The 15,855-nt window shown below is 30.7% G+C and overlaps 2 protein-coding genes across 2 annotated transcripts in view; both read right to left on the bottom strand.

The window, feature by feature from the left end:
• The window catches only part of LOC136983516 (uncharacterized), a 345,314-nt gene that overhangs the window by 109,608 nt on the left and 219,851 nt on the right, over nt 1–15,855 (bottom strand). The window lies entirely within an intron of this gene.
• Nucleotides 9,925–15,855, bottom strand: part of Lztr1 (Leucine zipper like transcription regulator 1) — a 64,760-nt gene continuing 58,829 nt past the window's right edge. The window contains exons 22-23 of the mRNA XM_067280268.1: nt 10,690–10,770; nt 9,925–10,449 (exon numbers count right to left, since the gene is read on the bottom strand). Coding sequence (XP_067136369.1) covers nt 10,315–10,449; nt 10,690–10,770 — 216 coding nt within the window. The 3' untranslated portion in view covers nt 9,925–10,314. The remainder of the gene's footprint in view (nt 10,450–10,689; nt 10,771–15,855) is intronic.

A 15,855-nucleotide genomic window follows, 5' to 3' on the forward strand; every position in this document is an offset into this window, starting at 1 on the left:
TGATGGATTCTTTATCTATTTGTTTGGTGATTTTCATCAGCTTCCTCCTGTTAAAGATACTCTTCTCTACTCGAGTGTTTTTTTTACAATGTAATGTCCCAACAAGGTAGGGACCCTGTTGGGACATTACTTTACATTTGCATTTGATTCTTTTGAGAAGTTCATTGAACTTAGTAATTCTCATAGACAAAATAGCGCAGATAGTTCCTTCACAGATGTCTTACAACATCTAGCTTCGGGTGATTTCTCTGATACAGATCTGAACATTCTGACGACAAGAAATCGAGCCTATTTATCCAGAGATGAACTTGATCAGTTCCAAACGGGAGTAGAGCTATATCCAACAAACGAGCAAGTTAAACAAAACAACGAAGACTACTTGCAGTCAACTGGATGCCTCTTGCTTATATAGCATCCAAAAACACTCCGGTTATTGCCCCGCCTTTGTCCAAAGATGGCTCAGCTCTTGGTCTTTCCAAGTATTTGAATCTTTCAGTTAATGCCAGAATCATGCCAAGAGTCAGCTTATGGGTGCAAGGAGGTCTTGTCAATGGTTTGCTAGGAACTATATGCTACATTATATATGCTCCTAATGCTCGCCCTCCAGCTCTTCCTCTGTTTATTTTAGTGGAATTCGATAGCTATCGGGGACCTTTCATCTATAGTAATCTGTTTCCAATAATTCCCATAACACGCTCTTCGAACGATGGCAGTATATTGCGATCTCGTAGACAGTTTCTCCTTACCTTAGCATATAGACTTACCTTACCTTAGACTATGTGTAAATCACAGGGATTAACTCTTCCAAAAATCAAAATAGATACAGGAAAAAAGAGACAGCTATCGGTCTTACCTATGTTACATTGAGTCGAGTGAAAAAAATAACCGACTTAGTATTTTTAAAGAGTTACAATAAGGATCGCTACGAGTCAATCTGTAAGTCCAAGGCCCATAGTGATAGACAGAATTTCGTGAGACGTTTGCATAGCAATTAATTAATGACTTATTCTGACCTTATATTTGTCCTTTAAATGATCCAATAGAAATCAAATATATTGTTGAGAACGAATGATTCTTTGTTTCTTTTTTTCCTCATAATCTAGAAAATAAAGGTGCAAGCAGCTTTGTTCCGACTACACACCGATGCAGCGTTACTTAACTAGTATTCTTAGCATAGAGATGTATCAATAACAAAATACATTAGCTCAAAATAGATATGCTTCTGCTTTGTAAAAAATATTCCATTTAATTGAAAAATTTAGTATTATGCCAGGGTTATGTATTAGATTATGTATGACAGTACAATAGGTACCATGTAAATTTCACACAATATTTGAAATATGAGTTTTGGCAGAAACAATCTAACAAGGGACGGTCAGAAATATATTTCAAGGATATTGATTAGGCTTTGTGCAGTTATTTTGCGGCACTAGAAGTACAGCCCACAAAGCCCAAAGTTCCACTTGTGTGTTTTGAAAAAATTGTGATTTTGGGTTATAATGATGGATCACTTTTGAAACTGGGAATCTATAGATATTGAAAAACAAGTAATTTTTGCACAAGTTTAGTATGTTCAGATAGTTTAATAAAAAAAAAACTAGGATTTTTTTTTGATTTCGATCAAAGCTTGAAATACCTCAAATGTTTGATAGTCAGCAAGTAGTAATTGTTGTTGCAAGAGATGGAGCACTAATCCTTGGGTTCTATACTTGAGCTAATATTTTTCAGTCAAATAATGTACTGTATTTTATGACATAAGATACAACTTTTGTCCAAAAAATAGCAACTTCATATATGAAATGTAGGATATCTTTTATAGGCAAATGGTTTTTGATAGACTACAAATAACCTCTAATTAGCCCAATTCTCAAATAAAAATATTATTTTGTATGGCTAAGCAATTTTATAAGCAATTTGCATGTATTCATATAGTAAGTTGTAAATAATTTCTTTTAAACTTCTTGTTTTCCTCTTGATAAATAAAAATGTGCAATCTAATTTTGGTTTTTTAAACCAGAATACCATAAAAGATTTAAGGCAGAGTACCAAAAATGCAAGTTGATTTAAATACACTAAATAGTTTTGCTTAAATATTTTAAATGAAATGGGGATGTGTCTTATATGCCATAAAATATGGTCCTTGCAAACGAGGTGTAATTAGGAAGGTATTGGGTGTGGACACATGCAAGTGATCTGTCTCCTGTGACAACTTCTACAGCTTGTTGACTATCAAACATTTGAAGTTATTTTGACATCAGTTTTTAAAGATAATATACATATGTGAAAATGTTTTTTCAACACCTACCAACTTGCCAGGTCCAAAAAAATTTCACCATGACCTAAGATTACAACTTTCTCAAATAAAATGAAGTGAAACCTGTGGATTTATAGGATATACTTTTTAGTGTTTCAGAATAATCATGCAAAGGATGACCCAAATCTGTGAAAGAGATTAGAGCCACCTCTATAAGTAATAATTCAAAATGTAATTTGTTCACACGAAAGATTAGGAGGGGATCAATTCTCTATTGAGAATACTTATGTCAGTTTTTGGCAGAGGACTGTGGTATTGATGGAACCTGTTTTTTTTCTTCATCTAAGATACATTTAAGACCTTAGATAATTCAAACTCAAAAAGGTAAGGAAGCTTATGAGCATGTCTTATGTAGTTTGTATACTGAATGACAAATTAATTTCTTCAAATGTAGGTTTGTCTGGTAACAATTATCGAAGTACTAAAACTAGTGATTATTCTCAATCTCAATATTTTGATTTTGAAAATGTTGACAGACAACTTGTCCGCCTTTCATTTTTGTATCCAATTCTCTTACGGCTGTGTTTGTCGACAGTGTTTTAATCACGAGTTTCATAATCCAACATTTCAATCTGGTAACTCTAGATGAAGAGTTAATTTACTTTTTGTATTCACCAACCATCTAACACTGGATTGCAAAGAGCTATGTTACAAACTCTGAATTGTCTGGGTGCATAATGATGTCTGCATGAATTGTCATGTGTAAACTACATACATGATTTCAACAGTGAAAGAAACTGTGCTACCTTTGATACACATTAAAATTAGTTGTAAAATATAAAAAATGTATTAGAATATAACAGTTACCAAATAATTGTAACACATAAAATTGTAAGAAATTGTTATTTTGTTATAAAAACTTAAAAAGTAATCAGAGCAAATAAAGATCAAGAAGAAAAGAAAGAATTTTTCAAACAGGAAGTCCTGTGATATAATCTTTTACGTAACTTGATTGATTGATTGCTTATTTTCAACTCGAGCTTAAAATCATTGTAAGACGACACGGACATATTCAATTAGCACATGCCTTAAATTGCTTAATCTAGAATTAAAGCTGTGGTAATACCAATTTAAATCTTACTCCAGATTAAATGTTTTTACTTGCCAATCTGATAAAATAATGTTATATGCAATTAGATTCGTCTCTCTTCTAGGAAAAATTTCTATCATAAATTTAATTAAATTAGATATATGATAGAACAAAAACAGAGAATTATTGACCTATTGTACTGATTTCTGCAGTAGTGAGTTATGTAAAATTCAGTATGTAATTTTTTAATGTCAGTTGTGAAGACAAAACTCTCCCAGTGTCAACATGGTTTTGTTCCAAAGAAATCTGTAACAATAAATGTGTTGGAGTTATCAAATTATGTGGGAACTGCATTTAATAATGGGAATCAGATTGATGTGATAGTTTTAGACTTGTTAAGGGCTTTCAATTTGGTTCCTTGTAGTCGATTGCTATAGAAATTAAGATAACTTTAACTACATGATTATATAGTAGCACGGTTTCCATCACATTTACACAATTGAATTGACAACTAAAATGGAGAATTACTTTTTGAAAACATTCCAGTTTTGTAGAGGAGTTCTGCAAAGTTCTCAATTAGGACCCCTTTTGTTTATCGTATATATAAATCAAAATGATCCAAAAAAACCTTTAACATGCAGCTTATTTTTGCTACCAACGTTTCCAGACAGCTTCACTGACCTTCAGATTAGAACACAAAAAAAAACTTCATTCAAAATGAAAGTTCTTTTTCTTAACGGAAAAATTCTAGAATGCTTATCTTTTACAGAAACAAATCGTAGATTTGAATGCATCATTTTGTTCTTTTAAATTTGCAAATCTGCCGCTTTCCATGCCAATGTTAGTTTAAATGATTCCCAAAAATTTATGGCTTGCCCTTTTTTGTTGTATTTATTAATATACCACGATTCTGTATATTTTAGATGCCTTATGTTTGCAACTTTTTGTATAAGTTCTGCTTTATCCCAGTCAACGGAAACTTCTCTTGGTTCTGCGATCACGTAATTTGCTAATGCCGTGACTGGTTGTTCATACCTAATATCTCTTTTATGCTCTTTCAACATTTCATTAATTGATCTTTTTGTGGCCCCTATATAATAAACTTCCTTTTGGCACCTTTTATCGTGTAACAGTATTCTGTAAACCCCTGGAACCAGTTTTTTGACTAAGGGTGCTTTGTCATTTCTTAACATTTGAAAAATCATAGGGTTCCTCTTAAAGGCTATTTTCTTATTACTTGCTATACCTATTTTCTTGTATATGCTGGTTAGCGGTGCCCTGTACTCCATTCAGTGCCGTAACTAGGGCGGTGCCCAGGCACAGGGTGTAGACCCTGGGGGGTGCAGAAATGACCTGGTCCAAGTTTTGGGGCATAGTTACAGATGCTCACACCGGGTGCATAAAAGGCTAGTTATGGCGCTGACTCCATTACGGTGAACCCCTCCTCTTTCTTCTTCTCCTTGCATTCAATGTCCCTTTTTTTGTGCTTTCTGTACTGTCTTTTACTTTGCTTTATTCCTACCTCTCTTGCTAGGTTTGCAGCGTACTCTACTTCTTTTCTTGCGTCTTGATTCTTGCTACAGTGTGTGTATGCTTTTTTAAACAGTGCTCTAAACACTGCTAGTTTGTAGTTTACTGGGTCACGTGACCCCCCATGGTATCGGCTCCGGCACGTACGTCGGCTTTCGATATACTTTAGTAGTGATATGCCCTTCTTCTATTATCACTTCAATATCCATTGAGGAATGTTGATAACGCGACAAAGTATAGAAGGCAAATACTGGAATTGGCACATTTAACCACATTTTTGTCAATCTTCACATTTGAAGGTACTACATACTCGCAGCACAAGGGTGTACCAATGGGAAGCCCGGTTTCAGGGTTATTATGCGAGATGATACTAAGATCTCTAGAGAATAATTTACTGTAGAAATATGAAGGGAATATGATATTATATGCAAGGTATGTAGACGACATCTTTATTATCTGGATATGCCAGACATAAATAAATTTATAAGAGATATAAACAGCAATCAATATGGCCTAGAATGGGTGGCAAACCTATGGCACGCATGCCGAAAGTGGCATGTAAGAGAAATCATCTGGCACGTAATGTATCATATTATTTCTGTCCTTTTCAATCATCTTTTCTGTTTATCACCTGATCATCCTTTTTTCAATTAGATTTTTTACATTTATTCGAATTAAAGCATATTTGTTTAATTTCTTTAAATATCATTATTCGAAGTCTAAGACTTTGGCACGCATTAACATCTTTAAAGCTAAGTATGCTTACAATATGGCACGTGGACTCAAAAATATTTGCCATCCCTGGCCTAGAACTAGAGCTGGAGCAGCAAGGACAAAAAAAAGGTACATTTCTTGGATATTGAAGTGATAATAGAAGAAGGGCGTATCACTACTAAAGTATATCGAAAGCCGACGTACATGCTGGAGCTGATACCATGGGGAGGTCACGTGACCCAGTAAACTACAAACTAGCAGTGTTTAGAGCACTGTTTAAAAGGGCATACACACACTGTAGCAAGAACCAAGATGCAAGAAAAGAAGTAGAGTATGCTGCAAACCTAGCAAGAGAGGTAGGAATAAAGCAAACTAAAAGACTTAGTACAGAAAGCACAAAAAAGGGACATTGAATGCAAAGAGTAGAAGAAAGAGGAGGAGTTCACCGTAATGGAGTACAGAGCACTGCTAACCAGCATATACAAGAAAATAGGTATAGCAAGTAATAAGAAAATAGCCTTTAAGAGAAACCCTACAGTGAAGATCCTTACGTAATCCGTTACGATCTTTACGATGTTCCGTCTCGAGTTGGTTTTTACGACTCGAGAATGTCCGTACGATGGTTCGAGGAAAGCTACACCTCCACACTCACTCCAGTGAACATTTACACTTTATTTACAGAACAAATATTTACAGGATGTACAAGTTCGACAACATTACATACACTATGCAACAAAGATGTGGTATCTCACGTCGGCTTGTCTATTGGGGACTGTTATACTCCGGGGAACTCAGGTCGCTTTTTGGAGATGGCTCAACCGCGTGGCCGTCCTGTCTCTGCACTAACCCTTCTCAGAGGACTTTCTAAGAGGAGAACGCTCTCTCTACACCTCAAAGGCTCTCTAGTGTCAGAGACTACCACGTACCCGGTCTCTCGCCCTTCTCTCCATTTCTCTTGCCACCCTTACAATTTAAGGGATTCTATGGCGACAACTTGCGGCCAATCAGGTTCTTCTTTTCCCCTGGGAGCTTCCAAAGACGTCCGCCCTCCTCCCGACGACGTAGCTTACAAACGCGTCCATCCCTTGTTTACGTTTTACAAGTCGGCCAACACGTGGCAAACACGTTGACATGTACCATAAACGGCGACGCTACTCCCTTTGTTGTTCTCGGCCGTTTATAGCCCCAAACCCCAGGTGGGACTAATTATCTCGGTCGCGTGGCTTTTCGACCTACGACGCTAAAAGCGGACCTTTACACCTACGATTTTTCAAATGTTAAGAAATGACAAAGCACCCTTAGACAAAAAACCGGTTCCAGGGGTTTATAGAATACCATTACACGATAAAAGGCACCAAAAGGAACTTTATTATACAGGGGCCACAAAAAGATCGATTAACGAAAGGTTGAAAGAGCATAAAAGAGATATTAGGTATGAACAACCAGTCACAGCATTAGCAAATTACGTGATCGCAGAACCAAGAGAAGTTTCCGTTGACTGGGATAAAGCAGAACTTATACAAAAAGTTGCAAACATAAGGCATCTAAAATATACAGAATCGTGGTATATTAATAAATACAACAAAAAAGGGCAAGCCATAAATTTTTGGGAATCATTTAAACTAACATTGGCATGGAAAGCGGCAGATTTGCAAATTTAAAAGAACAAAATGATGCATTCGAATCTACGATTTGTTTCTGTAAAAGATAAGCATTCTAGAATTTTTCCATTAAGAAAAAGAACTTTCATTTTGAATGAAGTTTTTTTGTGTTCAAACCTATAGAAGGTCAATGAAGCTGTCCGAAAACATTAGTTGGTAGCAAAAATAAGCTGCATGTTAAAGGTTTTTTTGGAGCATTTTGATTTATGACAGTAAGTGCAGTTTGAGTTATAGAAGTTATAGTCATATATATAAATTATCTTTTCAAGGCTGTTAGGCAGCCTGGAAAACATCTCAGCATATATTGATGACAAAATTATATAAAAAGATTAAAAAATGTAGGATGTAAAAATTTTGTTCTTGATAGAATAAATGACTGGCTGAAACTTCATTGTTTAAATGTGAATTATAGAAAGTGTAATGTAATGATGTCAAGTTATATTCCCAGATTTTTTGCAGTTTACTACATACGGGAATATGAGATATACAGAGTTGAGAATATTAAAGATTAGGTGTGTATTATGATACTATATTTTCTTTTACAATCCATGTGGAAAAGAAAACTACAACTGCTATTAGAACTTTAGGAATGATTTTTTAAATTTTTGAGACAATGTCCGGAAATAAATATACTAAGATCTTCGAATTCGGCTCTTGTTTGTAAAGATTTTATTTGTGGTAGTGATATAGGATACACAACTGATGACAATTGAATGTGCGGTAGAAACAGTTAATAACTATTAGAAGATATTGTAGAAGGAAATTTATGTTACGTCAAGAAGAGGCCAAAATGTACTTTCCACCTTTACTGACACTTTGTAATATCCAATGTATACAGTTTTTAAGGTTTCTGTTACAGTATGAAATTGAAGCTCCTGCTTAATTAGAACAATTACATCTGCAAGTGCCTGTATCTATTAGGAATTAATTTATATTTAAAATTCCTTCGTATAAATTTAATATTACTCAAAATATATCTTCATAAACTTGCGGTATTCTATAATCACTTTGAATGGCAACTAGATTTCAGTTCTAAGTGACAGTTTTGGCAGTCACTACTTAAGATATTTAATATTGAACATTAAAATTAATGTGAAAATCGTTCTTACATTTTTCAATGTTTATTTGTTTTGTTATGTGTTAAATTCAATTTAAATGTTTTGTATGTATGTAAACAATGTTAGGTTTTATTATGTTTCAATTTGTATGTTAAACAGACCTGTACTGGGGGATTCCTGTAGGTCAATTTGGTAAATAAATGTATAGTGTTTAATTTTGGTACTATAATTAAGGGATCCTTGGTTTAAAACTTGACTAAATTCATATTACAGAATAAGGATCTGCAAATTAAAGTGTTACAATACATTATGTTAAAGCACTAAAAATTTTAACTATTTCATCAGTTTTTATTCCAAAATGTAAACTAATAACAATTCTTGACTTACAAACCATTGGTGTAAGTCAAGATTACAAACACAAAAACGATGGACAAAAGTTTTAAGGAGTGTTTGGATATATACCAAAGGAATCCACAGGAATTTTTTCATCAGTATGTGATCACAGATAAGACTTGGATCCAGTATTATATTCCCTGAATCTAAACAACAATCTAAATAGTGAAAACATACATCTTCACTAACTCCAAAGGTGAAAATGGTTCCTTCAGCAGGAAAAGTCATGGCTTCCATTTTTTGGGATGTCAAGGGAATTATCTTTAGTCTTATTCTTTTCCAAGTAGTCAATATCATTGCTGCTTACTATTATGAAATGTTAGAGAAATTGAAGACTACTATTATAGAGAAAATGCCCCATATAAAGAAGAAAATCCTTTTTCATCTTGTTTTTGACAAGTTTTTCCTGGGTGGGGCAGGCAGACCTTACCCAGGAAAAACTTCACCATTCCCCATAACTTCAACTTGGCTCTTAGTGACTTTCATTTCTTTCCAAACTCGAAGAAAATGTTGGCAGGCAAAAATTTCTCACAAATGAAAAGGTGATTGCTTCATTGCTGAGGTAAACAGCTATTTTGCAGAACTAGATGAATCAGCTTTTTTCTGTTGGAGTGGAGGCATTGGAACAAGTGTGTAATTCTAAGAGGAGATTATATCAAAAAATAAACAATTCTACCAGATTTTGAGTTTTGTTATATATGATTCTGAGAATTTTCCAAACAACTCATGTACATCTTAATTAATGAAGGAAGGAAGAAAAAAAATATTGTCTTGTGCAGTTGTTACTAGACCCAATACATTTTACTATGATACGCTTCTTGTCTAGTCTTCGTAATGACTTGTGAGCATTAAGACTGGTCTTACTTTACCGCTAGACTTATTACAGCACCACAGGACATTAAATTAGACTTAGAAAAACATTATTTTATTTTGTTGTTTTTTTGATCTAATAATAGTAATTATTTTATTTTATTTTAAAATAGTGTTTTTCTAAGTCTAATTTGATGTCCTGTAGTGGTGTAATAAGTCTAGTGGTAAAGTAAGGCCAATCTCAATGCTCACAAGTCATCACCAATAAATTTTATTTTAATTTACTTTCTATAAATGTTTTATATTTGATAATTTGGACAAACATACCTTTGTTATGTAGAAAAGTATTTTCTTTAAACTGGATCTATTCTTCTCAATTCTTTTGTGAAAATTCAATATGCAAACAGGTTCTATTTTATGACATGAAATGAATTTTAATTTCTTTAATTTTTACATTTTTTTACAGTAATTATTTTTAATGATTTTATTTGCAAATTAAACAGTATTTTTAAATTTTTAATATGCAAAATATAAGTCTGTGCACACCATTTATTTTAATGATGTTTTTTGCTTATAGAAGACTGATTAAATTCACAGAGACTTTGTAGAAACTATCATGAAAATGTTGAGTAAATAATAAATAAAACATTTTAAAATAGTTTATATTTTATAAATTAAAATGTAGAATTGGTAAAATCTCAGATGATGACAACGTAGTTAACATTTTCTTAAAATGGATTAATATTTGTATTCAAAACATTGTTTCTGCAACAACAGTCATTGCTCGTTATCAAATGAATTTGGTCAACCGTCTGTGCACAGACTGGCCGAAGACATGTCCTGACACAGTTTGGAATCACTCATGTCATCAGCAAGTGCTGCTAAAATATCCAGAAGTAATTCTCTGCTAAGAAGATGAAATCTGGGTAATCGAGCCACCTGAAAAAAATATTTGTAAAATAATTTTTTTTAATTAAGTTTGTTTATTTATACATTATGTCAGAAAAAGAACAAAAAATTGTACAAATTATTATTATAGTAAATAATTTAAATTTATATGTAAATTATGATTCATATTGATAGATATATAAGAAAGTATGAATTAATATTTGTGTACACCTCTAGAATTTTGCTCTGTATCTTAGTCCATATATAAAGTAAAAACACATTAATATTTACCTTGGGAAAATGATGAACTATTAAATTTAGTGCATACTTTTTCATGTCAATTGCTTGTATTCGATCAGCAGCTTCAAGTATCTAGAAAAAAAAAAAAAAGAATTTAGTTTCACTTTTACTGAAAACAAGCTTTGTATATAATTTTTGTGTAAATAATTATTGCAAATTATTTTTATTTATTGATATGTTTATATTTATTTATATATCAATAAATTTATGATTTGAAGTGAATTAAAGTAAATAATTATTTGGATATGAAAATATTTGGTATCAATTGAGTGTTTGTATAGTTACATATAATGTTAATACAGTAGACCCCCTCTAAAACATGAGTTCATATAAAACGGGTTCATATAACACGGCGGAAAAATTGTGATTGTGTTCGTATAACACGGTAAAAGAATGAGACAGATTGTTATGCTTGTACACTATTGGTCAAACAGTGGATATACTTGAGAGCTACCAGCATAGCGTGGACACTGATTGGATGACCATCATCCAGCGGCACGCATATATACAGACAGTTTAGGCAGAAAAGTTGAGTTTTCTTGTGAAAAAAAAATATTATTCAATGGCCATAAAAATTGTTTTCATGTAGTGCCTTAAGCCTGATTACTAAAGAAAGTTATTTTAAATATAACAAGTAAGTTAATCGCTTTGGGCTGTGAACGGCTCATGTATTTGTAAAATCTAAGTGACTTGTACAACACAGAATGTATCTACTGTGTTATAGAGGGGTCTACTGTAACACAAATGTAGTGCTCTTTCACTAATCTGAATTAATTATTGTATATGGATCATTTGGATTAGTAGGGCTGTATATAAAGAAAAGCAAGTCAACAAGTGTTATGAAATTAATCCATGATTCCTTTTGTTTTTTAAATTAAAATATTTAATGGAAAAATGAACGAAATTAGTTTGGATATATTAGCAAAATTGCACTGTAATAATATAACAAATGATTACAGAAGTTCATAAAGCAAATTAATGGTATTAAAATTTTCAAAAATGTATTTTGATAAATTTGTGCTTGATAATGCAAAGCATTAAATAAATTGAAATTTATTGCGTGTGTAATACATATTATAAAGTACTACTTAAGTAACTTACAGTAATAAAAAACCTTATAATGCAGTTTCATCAAAAATCACACAAATATTACAATCTTCCCCACTAGAATATTTGAATGGTGCATATTGCAATTGTTTTGCAAGATATGCACTTTTTCATTTGGATAATACAGCAAATTGTAAATGTAATTGTTTAAAAACATACATACAAAAGAAATTATTTCGAATATCCTTAAAATAATCTAGAAGTGAAAAATTTAAGAAATATTTGTATGATTTTTATTTCATCAGTGTTTTAAGTGATTGTCAAATGTGTAGTTAATTTTAAAAAACGTAATTTTACAGATTTTGAATTATATGATGTAACTGAATTTTAAATATTAATAATAATTGAAATGTTAGAAATGAAATTTAAGAGAACTATTATTAATTAAAATTATCTGATAAAGAATTCTTGAAGAAAATGAAGTTTATAAACAGGAAAGATAGAGATTCCAAACCCTCTATTATATTATTTGATAGTTGATATACAGAATATGTTATTTGCGGTAGTTTAGTCTGGAAAAAATATTAAAAACAAACAATACACTCAAAATTTCACTCTGACCAAAGTTGCTTCTGCAGAAGTTTGAATACTGAAAGAACTAACTGTTAAATTTTTAATTTCAGGTCAAATATAATTTTCACATGAAAAAATTATGTACTAGTGGAACACTGAGAAAAAAACAAAATTCAAAACTAAGGAACTTTAGACAAAATATGTTTATTGAAAGGAGAATTTAACGAATGTTAATGTTATAAAAAGTTTTAGTCGCATATTGATGTTATTTGAGATAAAAACTATTTTCTGTCTATAATATTCTAAGAAATTTCTTTATCAAACAATTTCATGTAACAATGAATATTCTAATTTGCTGATTAATTTTTTATATTTTCTTTTATAATATCCATCATATTTTTCTTCTAAATCATTTTTATTAATAATACCATTATTTATAATTTTAATCTTCTTATGAGTTTTTTAAGTTTGTTTTTTAAACTTGATAGCAGATTTTAAAATAATTTTATTTATTACTTTCATATCATGGTATGTTGTTGATTTTGTTTTCTCTTAGTCAACTTTCAAATTAAAGAATTGTTAGTTTGTTAAGTCCTTTGGAATAGTATCAAATTCGTAGCTATTAATTTAAGAATATTTCATAATAAAACAGGACTAAAAAGCAAAAATAATAATAATTTTCTATTTGTTTTGTTTCACAATGAAATAATGATTTAAGGTCTCAGACTCTTATTTTTATTATTATTCTCTATCACTCTTAACTTTAATTATAAACTTTAAAATAATTACAAGTAGATATTTTAAATAAGCTAATATTCTAGAAAAAATAAACAAACAAACAATAGTAATCATTAACCAGCTTAAAGGAATAAATCATTAATATTAATAATTTTTATAATTTTATTCTGTAAAAAGAATTTAAATATTTATAAATGAAGGTGTATAATATAAATGAATGTATGTATAATAGTGACTAAACATTAAAACTAAATACAATGCTGCAGTTAGTTTCAATGCAGTGTTATAGTTTTTTCATCTTTGAAATTCAAAAGTTTTTTGAGCATTTTATTTATTTTATTTTATTTAAACTGAACGACACTATTGCCATTGGCCTTTTCCAGTGTCAAAAACAAACAAAAAAACAACCAGCAGAGAAACAACACAAAATTAATCACAATTCAATTCTTTTAACAACTTGTTTAAATTGCCCGTAAGTTTACATATCTTTATAGTCTTCTTTTAAAGCATTTCAGTTATATACGAATTGGCAAATTAGTGCGTTTTGGCCAAAACAGTGCTTAACTTTTGGTAAAATCAAATTATTTTTCCTTCGATAATTGTAGTTAGAGGGCCTTAAGTAACTTTTTAACAAATCACTTAAATTAGATTCTTTCCTGCAAACCTTTATTAATTTAGAACTGTCTAAAAGAACTTGTTTTTTATATAAAACTTTTAGTTTGTGATATTGGTTTGGTTATAAGAGGTGATGAAAAAATTATAAAGTAACTTGTATAATGTTCTAATAAAGTTATTTTGTATGGCTTGCAATGTATTCAGTGCAAAATAAGAAACTGTATCCCATACAGAAATACCATATCTTAGTTTATGTTGCATACAGGCATGATATAAATGCAAAACAGTCTCAAAATTTATATGACTCATTATTCTTTTCAGTATTCCAATAAATCTAGATAAAGACAAAGTTAGATTATTTATATGATTGTTCCATCATAATTTATCATCTATTTCAATTCTTAAATATTTTATGGTATTAACTCTTTGAATATGTTTATTATTAATTCTTACTTGTACATCATCTAAATTGACTTTTTTATTTTTGTTTGCCAAACAGATATATTTTGTTTTATTCTCATTTATTCTAAAGTTACGGTTTTCCATATATTTACTTAATTTAGCCAGCAATAAATTTATATTATTTTCAATTAACTGAAGATTCTAATCTGCATAGGTTATAACAATATCATCTGCATACAATATATTATTATTTTTGGGAATAGTTTCTATAATATCATTTATATAAATATTAAAAGGTAAAGGGTCCAGAATGGATTCCTGTGGGACCACCTTTGTTCACTTGTAAAGGTTTAAATATTGAATTATTTACCTATACATAATATATACGATTTGATAAATAGGATATTAGCCATTCCAATGGCACGCCTCTCAATCTGACTTTAAACAATTTTTGTTTTAATATCTTAATATCTATAGGTAAGTCATTTCAAAGAGTAAACCTATATTTAACATTTTTCTCTCTCATATTTTTTGTAAATATTATTGCCTATTATATGTATGTATGTATGTATAAATATATATATATATATATTTATTTATTTATTTGTGTGCACGCTTGTGTAATTTAAATTGATTTTTTTTTACTTTATTATTCCAACAATAATTGATAAATAGTGTATAAAAATAAATGGAAAAATGTTTTTTGACAAGATATTAAAGAAATAAAAAGTTTTTTCACTACATTACTGGGTATGTGTTCAAGACAATGCTGCATTTTGAATATAGTGCATGCTCACTCTATACAGCACTTGTTGTATACAATACTGGTCTTTTGCTTAACAATACAATATTCCACTTCACAAATCAAGTAAGTATTTAGAGTTATCTGTATTGCTTTGCTATCACAGAATTATGCAAGTACAGTAGAGCATCGATTATCCGACCCCCGATTAACCGACTTATCGGTTAACCGACCGTGTTCTAATCGGAAAATTCAAATGTCCGCTAGTGACGTGGCGCTACAATATTTGGTTATGTCTTGGCTACTTTAATATTATTTTTGTTAAATTTTTGCATGTTTTAGCTGGCAGCACTGGCTCGACCAAGAAAGGGAGGCTAGTATTTAAACCAAGCCTAATACACTATACTAATAATGTATTTTTTCATACTTTTCGGTTATTCGACTTTTCAGTTATCCGACCAACCCCAGTCCCCAATTAAGTCGGATAATCGATGCTCTACTGTATCTCTCCTATGGGTCTATTTATATATCATTACAGAATAAATATGATATGAAATCATGTATTCAATAGTAGAAATTCAATTATCTGAAATGACAAAAACATAACCTAGAATGTATAGAGCATTGTGCATACCACAGAGTATAATATACAGAATCAAAACTCTCTTGTAACTGTAAGTTACTACATCATCTGTCAATTTTAGTGTCTCAAAACTAGGTCATGTACAGTACATATGTTAAATTTTGCATAAAGTAATTTACTTTCAAATACAATAATTGCATTATAGTATTTATAGTTTATGAAAATTTATATATATTAAATTTTATATCATTTTATGAAAGATTATTCTGTATATATAAGAACTGAGATTCAACCTATTGGAAAATACTATAATTTGTCATTTACTTATAAGATTTAATAAGTACTAGCAAATCTGGGAATTTAATCTTTTGTGTAAAATAAGAATACTATATCAGATATAATGACTTATAAAGAATACATCACTTAAAAACTGAAAAATTTTTAAATTTAAAATAAC

Source organism: Centruroides vittatus, unplaced genomic scaffold (genome assembly GCF_030686945.1).
Source record: "Centruroides vittatus isolate TY-2023 unplaced genomic scaffold, ASM3068694v2 contig_882, whole genome shotgun sequence".
Taxonomy (NCBI): domain Eukaryota; kingdom Metazoa; phylum Arthropoda; class Arachnida; order Scorpiones; family Buthidae; genus Centruroides; species Centruroides vittatus.